Source organism: Sinocyclocheilus anshuiensis, unplaced genomic scaffold (genome assembly GCF_001515605.1).
Source record: "Sinocyclocheilus anshuiensis isolate Anshui unplaced genomic scaffold, SAMN03320099.WGS_v1.1 scaffold641, whole genome shotgun sequence".
Lineage (NCBI taxonomy): Eukaryota > Metazoa > Chordata > Actinopteri > Cypriniformes > Cyprinidae > Sinocyclocheilus > Sinocyclocheilus anshuiensis.
Genome location: NW_015536503.1, coordinates 321,125 through 333,178, shown reverse-complemented (window position 1 = coordinate 333,178; position 12,054 = coordinate 321,125). Strand labels below are relative to the sequence as shown.

Below are 12,054 nucleotides of genomic sequence, written 5' to 3'. Positions count from 1 at the left end.
TGTCCCCACTGGATGCAACAAATGCCTCGTTTGTAATGGGTTTTATTGGTTTTGTCTCGTCTAGTGATGTCCGGATTGCAAACGAATCGTTCTATTTCCCCTGATCTTCTTAGTGAACCGGTCGAACCAGTTCACCAAATCGAACTGAATCGTTTGAAACGGTTCACGTCTCCAGTACGCACTAATCCACAAATGACTTAAGTTATTCAGTTTATAAACGTGCCTGTCACTCCCTCTGACGCGAAATAAACCAATATCCCGAGTTATTCAGTTACTCCTAACAGTACATTGACTGAACTGCTAAAAGAGAACCGATGATGGGATGTGCACGAGCAGAGCAGTTGGACTGAGTCACGTCCTTAACACATTGCATTACACCAAATACACAAAATAATGTTCTTTTTAGCAACCCCTTTAACAAATCCTGTTTACAAACAGCAACGCCCGGGCATCACAGAGAAGGTGGGATTGCGTAATAGTCTTTGTAACTAACAGTCAATCTCTTTATTTTTCAAACAAGTGGACAGAAACGCAAAGTATTCCTGAAGGAGACTTGCTTTCCATTTATAATCCTCTACTTGTTTCTTAGTAGTCAAGATTAAACAAGGACAACTCAATGGGAACACCTGGATATTTTTCTTAAAGGTGCAGACGTGTTTGCATATTCAAAGAACATGTATGAGCTGGCAGTGATGACAGTGGCCATTGTGCCGACTATAAAATAGGCTCTGAACGTTCTTATTTGCCAAACAATTGCTCACAGTGAAAGCAAGTTTACAATAATACAGCACAAAAGTCCCTTGATTACAGATCAGTGAGTTGTGTAAGAAAAAAAGTAGTCATGGATCTACTGCACTTGTGTTAAGAGCATACCTCCATATACTATGCTTGAACCCAGAACAAGTCATCAAATCACCACTGAAAAAAGATACGCCTTCTGAATGCTGAACTTAACATGATACCATGTTCTAACCAGGCATAAAAGCGGCAAACATCCAGTACATAATTTGCCTGTCCAAACCGAAATGCTGCATGACATGGCATAATCAGAACATATTTGATATTTAATATGCTATGTGAAGTAGAAGTTTGGGCCAGTAAGACTGTACTGTGGGCAGGGCTACTCAGCATGACACTACACTATATCTAGCGACCAGTGTTGGGAAGGTTACTTTGGAAATGTAGTCTGTGTTTTCCGCATCGCGGACATTATATGGCCGTATGTCTCAGAGTAGTCAGCGCAATTTGGGAAAGAAATCAATTAAATCTGTATGTGGAAGTGTGTAAATATTCAAATGTAATCCCCTTTGTAATCGTTAACATTTTCATAAGTAACTGTAATTTAATTACACATTATTTCTTAGTAACTGTAACTGATTACAGTTACATTTATTTTGTAATTAAATTACGTAACGCCGTTACATGTAACTAGTTACTCCCCAACACTGCTAGCGACTGTTTGAGACAAACTAAATATAAGAGACTTTTATCATGGCTGGTTCAGATTCGATGTGTGTTATATATTTCTATAGAGACAGTGACAACAAAATACTAAACCTTTAAAAAATACATTTTCTGAAGAAAAGTTGCTTGGCTCTGCAAAATTCCATGTGGTTGCTAATGTGTTCTGAATAGTTTTCATTTTTTCCTAGGGTGTTTGCTGGGAGATTTTTTTTACTTGTTTTACTAAAAATTTCAGTTGAAGTAAATAATTCACCTTCTTAAAATATTCTGTAAATGCTTTAGACTGACTAAAATCAGACCACATTTTGTGAAGCTGAACTAAAACACCTAGATAATGCAATTGTATCTTGGATTCATCCAGTATGTATATACATAATTTATTAAACATAAGAACAAAGATGCAAATTACAAACAAATTTAATACAAGAAAGATACAACTGAAATAAACAGTAGGCCTTTTTTTGGTACAGCAAGTCTATTTAACATTAGCATTCAAGTCTAAAAAGAAATAAATGTAAAAATAAAACACTGCATAGCCTTCACTGTATGAATTAAATATACAGTTATTCTTATTAAAGCGTCAAAAGTTATTCAGTCAAGAGCAGTGAGTGATTCTCTCGTTTTCGTTTGCAGCTTAACAGAAGTCATGTTCAACATATTTAATCCCTAAAATATCTACATTGTAAAATGTATATATGGACAGACAGAAAAAGACTGTAGCTAGACTACACAAAAAAACCTGCTCTAGCTTGATTAGAACTGCATACGTACTAGAGATGTGCAATTAATTGAAATACAGTTTGAATTTCGATTTCGGCTTCCAACGATTAAGATAAAATACAATAATCGAGATAAAATGATTATTATACCTTTTCCAACGGTGCACTTTCGCTCCTCCATAAAACCCCAAACTTCACGTGCAAATCAGTAAAATCATGTAATGTGACTTTCGCAAAATGGGACGTGCTTGATTTATTAAAGGTGGGGTAAGAGATTTCTGGTAGCCAATGTTGACATTTGAAATCACCAAAACAAACACCCCTACCCCAAAAGGGTCTCGCCCCTATTTTGATAGCTCCGCCCCACACATACGTACGCAACTCGGGCAACGATTAGTTCTGTGAAACAAAGCAAAACCAATGTTACACCGTGTCTACACCGGACGCGAGTGGCGCGGCGCGACAAAATACTATAGAACTCATTATCAGTGATGCGGTCTACACTATAGATATACAGTATATACATATCTATGGTCTTCACAGGATGTGGCGTGGCACAACACGACAAATCCCAGACAGAAAACTGCTGCTGCGTTCTATTTATGATGTATTGACACAAATTTCTAATGATTTTCAACGGTCGCATCCAGTGTACTAGACAGACTTTAGCTGTTGCGGCACAGACACGGTGTTACTCACCTATCGAGAAGAAACAAAGCAAACTCGGCGTCCGATCGCAGGCCTTCCGCTCCTTGAGTTCTCTCCAGCGTTGGAAAGCTGATCCGATATTTACACGGGTCCTACTTCTTGCCTTAAGCCTTCTTTTGTTCCGCAGACGTTTTCCTCTTTTGTTTTTTATCCGCCATCTCTATCTTTCTGTCACTCGGCTCGACTAATGTCGATCCCGTGCACTGAACGCTCTCTCCTCCACATCATGAGTAGACACGCCCCTTACGTCCCGAATCAGTTTTCTAAAGCGTTTTTGAAAAATCGCTTACCCCACCTTTAATGATCATTAGATTTATTTGTGTTTTTAAAAGAGCGAAAGAGAACTTGTGCTGTTCTGTGCATGCGCTCTGACACAGAACAGAACAATGACAAGTAAAGTGAACTTTTAGCTTAAGGTGCATGACTAAATTGTCAAATACACGCAAAAATGTGTCAAAATGCGGCACTTGGTGATTATTCATGTAAACCCTCGTCTGTTATGTCTTAAGTGAACGTAAATAGTTGAGAATGAAAACAGTGTGTAAGTGAAAACAGTGTTTACAGAAATGTGTAACAGTAAATTGGATCCGTGCAGCTCTTAAAGTGGCAGCGGGCTATATTCCTGCTGCCGACTGTGTGCTTAATATTAATCAAACAACAAAAACAAAGAGAAAACGACTCACTGCTCTTGACTGAAGGACTTCTATAGCTTTAATAAGAAATAAAGCAAATTTAATTCTTACAGTGAAGACTATGCTGTTTTATTTTACATTTGATTTATTCAATTTCTTTAGTTAGCTAAATACTTTAGACTTGCATAAAAAAACTTAAAGCACTGTTTGTTTAATTTGTATATTTTTTCTATTGTATTTGACCTTTGCTTTTTGTTTTTATTGTATTACTGACTGTTTATTTATTTTTCAATCATTTGAGGGCTTTTTTTTTTTTTTTACTTATATAATTTTCCCTAGTATTCTGCTGTGGTATTGAGAATTGTGCAATTTTGCTGGTATCTAAAATGTAGATGTCATTGCGACCTTATTTACAGAAAATGTATATTTGATATATATATTGCTATCTTTAAATTAATCACTCATATAAAGTTTTGGTCATTTGACCCACTCAAAATAATTTTTTTAACATTTTTCTGTTTATTAATTTAGCAGCCGGAAATCATATTTCACATGATAAATCATGTTCGTAGCACAAATGATGTGCAATAGTTTAGTGATGTTTTATCACCAATTATTTTTTAAAGCTAGTCCAAATTTAAAGTACAAAACTTTTAACTGTAGATCCATGTAGATCAAAATAAATTGGCAAAATGATTAGTTAAACTCTTAGGTGTCCAGTAAAATCTTATTGATGACTTAGATTTCATCATAATGACAAAACATTACACTGACTAGGTAAACTGACCTTGTAAACTAGAGCACTTTGGTTGCTCTATCTAATTAGATCAAGACATGGTTTGGCAATGTGAGAAAAAAACCCCCACAAGATAAGAACCACTAGAGCTCAGTCCACACTGATTAAATGAGGAGGTCTTTTAGTTCCAGATAAATAAATTCAAAAGACCTACATCTTTCAGTGAACAGACAATAGGCTAAATGAGAAGTGCAACAGATGTTACACAACATATTGACATTATGCTATTCCATGCTGTCCTGTCAAAGCCAACAGCCAGCTCTGACCTGTTCAAACATGTTTCAGAAGTATCTGGTGATGTCAAAGTCGGGTCATCATTGCTCTCTCTCTCTCGAGCTTAGGAAGTGCTTAAGGCAGCTTGGTACGGCGAGGTCATTCTGACATTCATTTTGTGAATTCCCAACTGAGCATGCTCCAGATCCGCACCTTTCTGATGCCTGCAGCAAATTACGTAGCGTGGATCATGGTGACCGATCATAACAGCAACTCTCTCTCTAAACAGCCCTGCTGCTTGCCCTTCATAAGGTGTGCATTTTCACAAGGATAATGCAGAAAACAACTTATGCATGGAAAGCTCCACTTCCCAGTTGCAAACACTTGTCCCAAGCAACAGGAGGCACTTTGGAAACCTGCTCCCAGTTGTCACATGTCTGTTGGTTTCCCCTTAAGGGAAATGGGTATTTAAGTTGTGTTTTCTCATGGATGTGTGTGTATTTTGGGGGAGAGTTGGCTTCTTTGCATGTGTTTTGCAATGACAGAAATGTGACAATCCACCCACCATATTATTGTATAGCTGTCCTAGATCCATGCATAAATACTCACATGAGTCAAACAGGTAGTCCCGCTGGACAGCCTGGACTATTAAAGTGGTAATGTTCTCTTAGTGAAAGGTTTGTGGGATCCAGCTGACCAAAATAATACAGGATGGTAAATTACATCATTACTGTAATTATCTCAGTATGTATTCCACCTCCGAACTTCCCTTAATTACATTAAGTGGAAACTTTTAGGTCATATTTGCCACCCGCTTGAAGGGCTCTAAAAAGTTGCCCCTGCCATCAGCTGTTCTCAGTAATTAAAGCCCTTCACCTTTAACCTCTACCCTCGGCTCCAGAAGTGTGTATTTTCTGCACCACTAGCATCACCAAACAGGTTTCCTTGTCTATTGGTTACTAAACGGATGACCTCACCCCCAAACTCACATGGGTGCAACAGTGCCTGCCCATTTTTTTCCAGCTAACGTGTTTCCAGAAGTATTTTTCCCATTCATTTTTTTCCATAAGGATTATTAAAAGGTCCTTTTTGAAAAACTACAAGGTCAATCACAATATTACAAACTTTGACTTTAAGCCCATAAAATCAGGCAAAAAGGCAAAGCTACAAGATTGTGTACTTATCAGTTTTAATGAGGGAAAGAACTACAATACCAGGAAGCATTACAAATGGCATAATTGGAAAAGTAAGAGCGATTGATTACTATAAAATGTAAGATGTAGTTTAAATATATATATATATATATAGAAACAATATATTTTATGTTAATTATAAAATATGCATATTATGCATCCAAAAAAGTAAGTAATTTGACAGCGTAGGAGAATGACTCGATTACGCCATTCACAGTGGTTCATGTGAGTTGGTGGAGATTTCTCAGAAGCATCATGGGTAATGTAGGTTTTGCACCAGGAATTCCGCTGTTGAACACAATAATTTAAATAATAATAATAAGAAGAAGAATCAGATAATGTGGATTTATGGCCTCAACAAGACCATTACACCATTAACATCCTTGTAGCTCACAGTAGGGTTGTCTTTATTTTATAAATGATCATTAAAAACCAATTCCGCTATGGAGAAAATAATTGTGATTTTTACTTTCAGAGCCCAGTGTTGCATTTTGGTTGCTGGTCACTCATACAAACAGATATGTTTTGACAGCACCACAGACCTACACTATTCACATTTTTGAGAGTAAATAACCTAATGATAGCTTAATGATAAATGCATCTAACAGAAGTATTATAACGTAAAAAAAAAAAAAAATAAAACATACGCAGCTTTAACTAGGAAATACTGTCACTCAACACGTTATTTAATCCCACCTATTTACAGTTTCCGGGTAGTAACAGAGTGGCCAATCATAAGGCTAGTTCCTACTGCTCGAGACAAAAACATAACGAGATTCGCAGAGCAGTTCATGACTTTACAAATATCTCAAAGAGTGTTTCATAATTTACTTTTTAATATGTAGACGTCATAATCGCACATAAGACAGAAATGAAACGACACGACCAAACAGTTCTGAGTGAGGACAGTGGAGGCAAGAAAACTTTCTTGGGCTTTAAAGGCAAATATATATATGCGGGTTTCTTTTGTTCAAAACAGCTCGACATAACTGCACTTCATAACAGAACTGCGTGTTCTAGATGCTTAGATAGACAAAAACCAAAACAAAACACTGACAGCACAGCCAAACCACATTACGAATAAAGGCATGTAACAGGCATAATAGCATGGCACTCTTGAGCAAAAGCGGACGGAAAACTCCAGAAAACTTTTGCTGTGTCAGTTGTTATATAAACTAAAGGAATTCTTATGGACTAGTGACATAGAGACAAATATCCGCACCCAACCACTGTAATTTAGCAACAACACAACTTCCCCTGTTCTTTAAGCTTTAAAATCAGAAAAAGAAAGATGGTAAATACAGGCTAAATTTCCTGTCAAAACATTTAACCCCCAAACATTCGACCTTAACAAAAGCCAGAAAAACAAGATGGATCCTCCATGCAAGAGAAAAACACATTCGGACAGGAATAATAAAATGACGCCGAATGTGAAGTTTATGTCATTTGTGATTTGTTATTATTTAAAGAGCATTTTAAACGTCTATATTTAAATCAACTATCTGTATGTGAAGATCTTGTTGTTTTCGTGTAATACAAATAAAACCCGTGGTAAAATGTCTTGAAAGGCCTACAAATGTCTATTTTGATTATAAAACGGCAACAAAAACAATCAACAAATAAATAAATAACTGGCTTGTGAGGTTGTGCTAGCTCGCTAGCAGGCCAAATGCATAGTAACATTCACCATTTTGTTCAAAAACACGTCTAGCTTTGTCAGATATCATATAAATATCGATATCCGATCGGTATCCATATAAATGTGTTTAAATCCCGTGGATGTCAAGCGTTGGTGTGGATTTGAAGAGAAACGCGATTACAAAACACTCAAAAGGACACAGAGCAACATGTCTGCTATAAATAATCCTCAAAACGTATGCCTTTGAACACTGTCAACGAACAAACCCCGTCTATAAAAATCACATTTCTGAGTTGAGTTGTGTTATTTGAGAAATGCACGTCTATGAATCTTGGCTTTGTTGCTAGCCGCACTGACAACAATCAAAACACTTTTGTCGTCAAAAGCTGATCACCATCCAATAAACCATTCTAACGTTACTGGCTTTGACAACTGTTTTTCAGACCAGACGGACGCCCAGAATGGGTTTAAAGCAGTAGGAGAAGCGTTTTATGGCTGTTTTCGTGAATACTGGAGATATTTGACGGCTATAGCGTTACAGTAATTGTGTTGTTTATATTTTAAAGGATACAGTTTCACCACGTCGGTGTCCATTCGTCTTTTGCCCGGACTTGGAGACGACATCTTTACACACTCCTCTTTCAGATGACCGAAGCTCAAATCTTCTGCGACTGATTCTCGATCCCTTGGCCTCTACCGAAACTGTATAATGTTGCACATTGGCATACGGCAAGCTGTCGTTTCGAGTTTTCGCCCTCCACTTTCCGTCCACAGCGAATACTGGTAGTCCTCTGCCCGCACTGCTCTCTCTCACAGATATCAATCCCTCCGCCGATGACGTCTTGTCGGCGCGACGAAAGGTGTCCTCCTCCTATGCAGTTTCGGGCGACGTCATAAACAGTGGACGACTCACATTTGTAGTATATTCGTAAAACTAGCTCTAGTCTAGGATGACAGTTGGGGGCACCGACTCCTTTGTTATGACGGCTGTTGTGTGCTATCGAACATATTTATTTTGTATTCATGTGTATTTGTTTTTATGATCATTTTTGGTACTAAATAAATATGAAAAGGCATTTTCCCCACTTTTTTTAAAGGAACTAATAATATAGCATTTTACAAGCCATAGGAGTCAAAGGTTCAAAATCCATTTAAGACAACATACTGAAAAAAAACATACATGGTGAAAACCAGCAAAAGGAAAGTGTTTATTAAATTCAGGCAGACATGCACGATTAACATGCATGATGCACTACAAGCAGCACTCCCAGAGAAAGTGATTCAAAAGCAAAATCATTTACATTGGCACTGTTTTCTAATGCATCTATTTCACTGGCATGTGGGTAAAAGATGATAAAGGTGATACACATCTTTAAAAAATGAGAGAGATAAAAATGTTGTTGTACTCATTCACATTTATGGAAGTAAATATAATATACCTACTTAGACAATGCAGAAGAAACACACAAAAACCTGAAAACACTGGTTCTCCTCAGCTAAACTATTATGTGAAAAGCACTGATTCAACTAGCATGTCTTCCAGTGTAGTTCTAAGAGCTTCACTAAAGCTTCCCTAAATTTAGGCTAAAACCCTATGAAGCCTCATGTCCAGTGAGGCAGCGAGGACTATTTGGCTGCCCATGTGAAGTAAAGAGCATCGGTCACCAGTCTGTTGATGTTCTAATGCGACTGGACAGGCCCAGATTCAAAACAGTGTGGTAAAGTTACAATTTCTGAGAAGAACTCTGCCGGGCTTTCCTGCTCCAAGCCAAGGTCTTTCATCACAGGCCGCTTGATCCGTGTGGATTTACTGTCCCTTTCCCAACCAAACCCAATACTTTAAACAAGATTCACTTGACCAAGAAGCACTCTGAAAACTACTGTCATTGTTACAAAGGACAGCATACCACTATGATAACAATCACCAGGGTTTCCCAGTCCACCTTCTGAAACACAACTTACTGGCATGGGGAAGATACCTGCCACTCTCGGAATATCGAGAACACCCTTTTTGATTTGTCATGAGGACCCTGGATGGAAAAAAAAAATGGGGCATTAGAGGGATGAAAAATGATTGCAAAATACCAAAGTACAGAGTTGTCGTATTTGGTTCACCTGGGATGGACTGGTCCCTACTGGACTGAGGCTTCTCTTCATGGATAGAAACAGAGTAAGCACTGCTTTCCAGCCAGGCTGAGGGAGCTCAGCCTCAGAGCCAACAAAGACAGAGCCATCTAGATTGCCCTCCTCTCTTTCCACACTCACCCAAGGACACCAGTCTCTGTGCTGGGCTACTGGGTCAAAAACATTTCTGTGCATCGGCCCTTCCTATAATAGAAAAACAAAACAGGCTTTAGTGCTTCGATATGGTATTTAAAATTCAATAGATTTTGTCCAGGTAAGTAAAAGACACATAAAATGTATGTAGTAATATTATATTGTTCTATAGTAATAATAACTTTATATACAGTAATAATAGTAAGAGACCCTGTGTGTGTGTGTGTGCATATATAAGAAATAGAGTACATATTGAGTTATGCAGACAAATAGAATGTATTTAATAATATAATATTCTACAATCATACAGTAACAATATAGTAAATTATTATTATTATTATTATTATTATATTAAAAAAATTATAATGGATTGTCCTTACAGGGCCACTGGCAGAGGAGAGACGTGGGCGTTTTGTCTTTCGCTGTGGACTAGAGGGCACATCCACAGCCAGGTTTTCTCCTTGGCCCCTGCTGCGAGTCATGGGTCTCTTGGCCCTTGACAGGGGGCTGGGAAACTCCTCATGTGGAATAGGCGAGTCCCTACTTCTGACGCGGAGGACCAGTGGGGATGGTGTACTCTCCATCTATATGCATAAGTCAATGTTGACAAAGTTTAGATGGTTATGACTGAAGAACATCAGCTGAATTTAATGGGCATATGATTATGTTTACATGGAAAGTTTATACTTCAAATTTTACTCTATATATATTGTATAACTTCAAAATGTAAATGACCCACCTGCTCAGAGCGTGTGGGGTCTTGACTACGCAGCTTCATGCGACATGGAGTGGGGGACTGGGATGGTGAGGTGGGCATCCCCTTTTCCTCACTTGTGCCTAGAGTTGGAGTCAAGGCAGTAGTAGATGTTGGAGACTGCGGAGGATTTTCGCTCTCTGAAACAGTCTCCATTTGATAGAAGTTCCACATTCCCACCTTTCTCATGCAGTACGAACAAGTGAGGATGGGCAGATTCATAGCTTGGAGTGACGGGCTAAATAGAAACACAGCAAAGAGTTACGTGAAATAAAAGTTTAGCAGAAAATTTGCCAAGATTACATCAAAGGTCACTGATTGGATTTTACCTGGCTGCCCAACCACAAAGAGCTACGATACATGCTGCCACCAGTACAGAGAGTGGATCTGATGAGACCTTAGAAGGAGAACCACACTGCTTCACTTGTTCATCTTCAATCAGCTGTAGGAGAACACTTATTACATCTTCAGTCAAGGTCTGAGGTAAAAAAAAAAAAAATTATGAATGCATAGAATCATTATTCTTGGACTTCCCTTTAAAAATATAACATCATACCATGGCTTTAAGTTGCTCTGGTTTCATAGCAGGCAGCTGTTGTTCTAGAAGGCAAGCACTTTTGAAACGGTCTAGAAAGGTACTGAGTAATACCGTAGGCTCATTAATAGGAACCATCCAGAAGCGATCTGGGAAAGAAACAACACTATTGACTAGCAATGTCTGCTTAAGATTTCAGACAGACTAGTGGACCTCTCAAGATACCTGGACATGGAAAATCCGGCCAGGAACAGAATTTCTCATGTTGCGTTTGAAGCTGCTGTAGCAACTCTGAAATCCGTCCTTCATCTAAAAAAGAAAAAAGAAATAAGTGAATGTGTGCAGATACAAAATATGGCTTCACTCTAGAAACATATATTCTATAAATAGAATACATACATACATACATTCATGCATACATACATACATAGTATCTCACAGAAGTGAGTACACCCCTCACATTTTTGTGAATATTTTATTATATCTTTTCATGTGACAACACTGAAGAAATTACACTTTGCTACAATGTAAAGTAGTGAGTGTACAACTTGTATAACAGTGTAAATTTGCTGTCCCCTCAAAATAACACACAGCCATTAACGTCTAAACCGCTGGCCACAAAAGTGAGTACACCCCTAAGTGAAAATGTCCAAATTGGGCCCAACGTGTCAATATTTTGTGTGGCCACCATTATTTTCCAGCACTGCCTTAACCCTCATGGGCATGGAGTTGACCAGAGCTTCACAGGTTGCCACTGGAGTCCTCTTCCACTCCTCCATGACGACATCACGGAGCTGGTGGATGTTAGAGACCTTGCGCTCCTCCACCTTCCGTTTGAGGATGCCCCACAGATGCTCAATAAGGTTTAGGTCTGGAGACATGCTTGGCCAGTCCATCACCTTTACCTTCAGCTTCTTTAGCAAGGCAGTGGTCATCTTGGAGGTGTGTTTGGGGTCGTTATCATGTTGGAATACTGCCCTGCGGCCCAGTCTCCGAAGGGAGGGGATCATGCTCTGCTTCAGTATGTCACAGTACAGGTGCATCTCAATAAATTAGAATGTCGTGGAAAAGTTCATTTATTTCAGTAATTCAACTCAAATTGTGAAACTCGTGTATTAAATAAA

At 38.4% G+C, this 12,054-nt stretch overlaps 2 protein-coding genes across 6 annotated transcripts in view; both read right to left on the bottom strand.

The window, feature by feature from the left end:
• Positions 1-8,198, bottom strand: part of LOC107690610 (ubiquitin-conjugating enzyme E2 H-like) — a 29,934-nt gene extending 21,736 nt beyond the window's left edge. For both annotated transcript variants that reach the window (XR_001634465.1, XM_016488990.1), the window contains exon 1: positions 7,936-8,198. Coding sequence is in view for 1 of the 2 variants with exons in the window: in XM_016488990.1 (XP_016344476.1) it covers positions 7,936-7,988 (53 nt within the window). In the remaining variant the exon portion in view is untranslated. The remainder of the gene's footprint in view (positions 1-7,935) is intronic.
• A 374-nt stretch (positions 8,199-8,572) lies between these two features.
• LOC107690584 (nuclear-interacting partner of ALK-like) overlaps positions 8,573-12,054 on the bottom strand; it is a 17,183-nt gene continuing 13,701 nt past the window's right edge. Inside the window, exons 5-11 of one of the 4 annotated variants that reach the window (XM_016488964.1) lie at positions 10,952-11,079; positions 10,725-10,873; positions 10,381-10,633; positions 10,022-10,225; positions 9,480-9,692; positions 9,296-9,394; positions 8,573-9,220 (exon numbers count right to left, since the gene is read on the bottom strand). In XM_016488964.1, coding sequence (XP_016344450.1) covers positions 9,323-9,394; positions 9,480-9,692; positions 10,022-10,225; positions 10,381-10,633; positions 10,725-10,873; positions 10,952-11,079 — 1,019 coding nt within the window. In that variant the 3' untranslated portion in view covers positions 8,573-9,220; positions 9,296-9,322. Of the gene's footprint in view, positions 9,395-9,479; positions 9,693-10,021; positions 10,226-10,380; positions 10,634-10,724; positions 10,874-10,951; positions 11,080-11,155; positions 11,240-12,054 lie in introns of all 4 variants that reach the window. The other 3 variants (XM_016488969.1, XM_016488958.1, XM_016488977.1) reach the window with 3 other exon arrangements.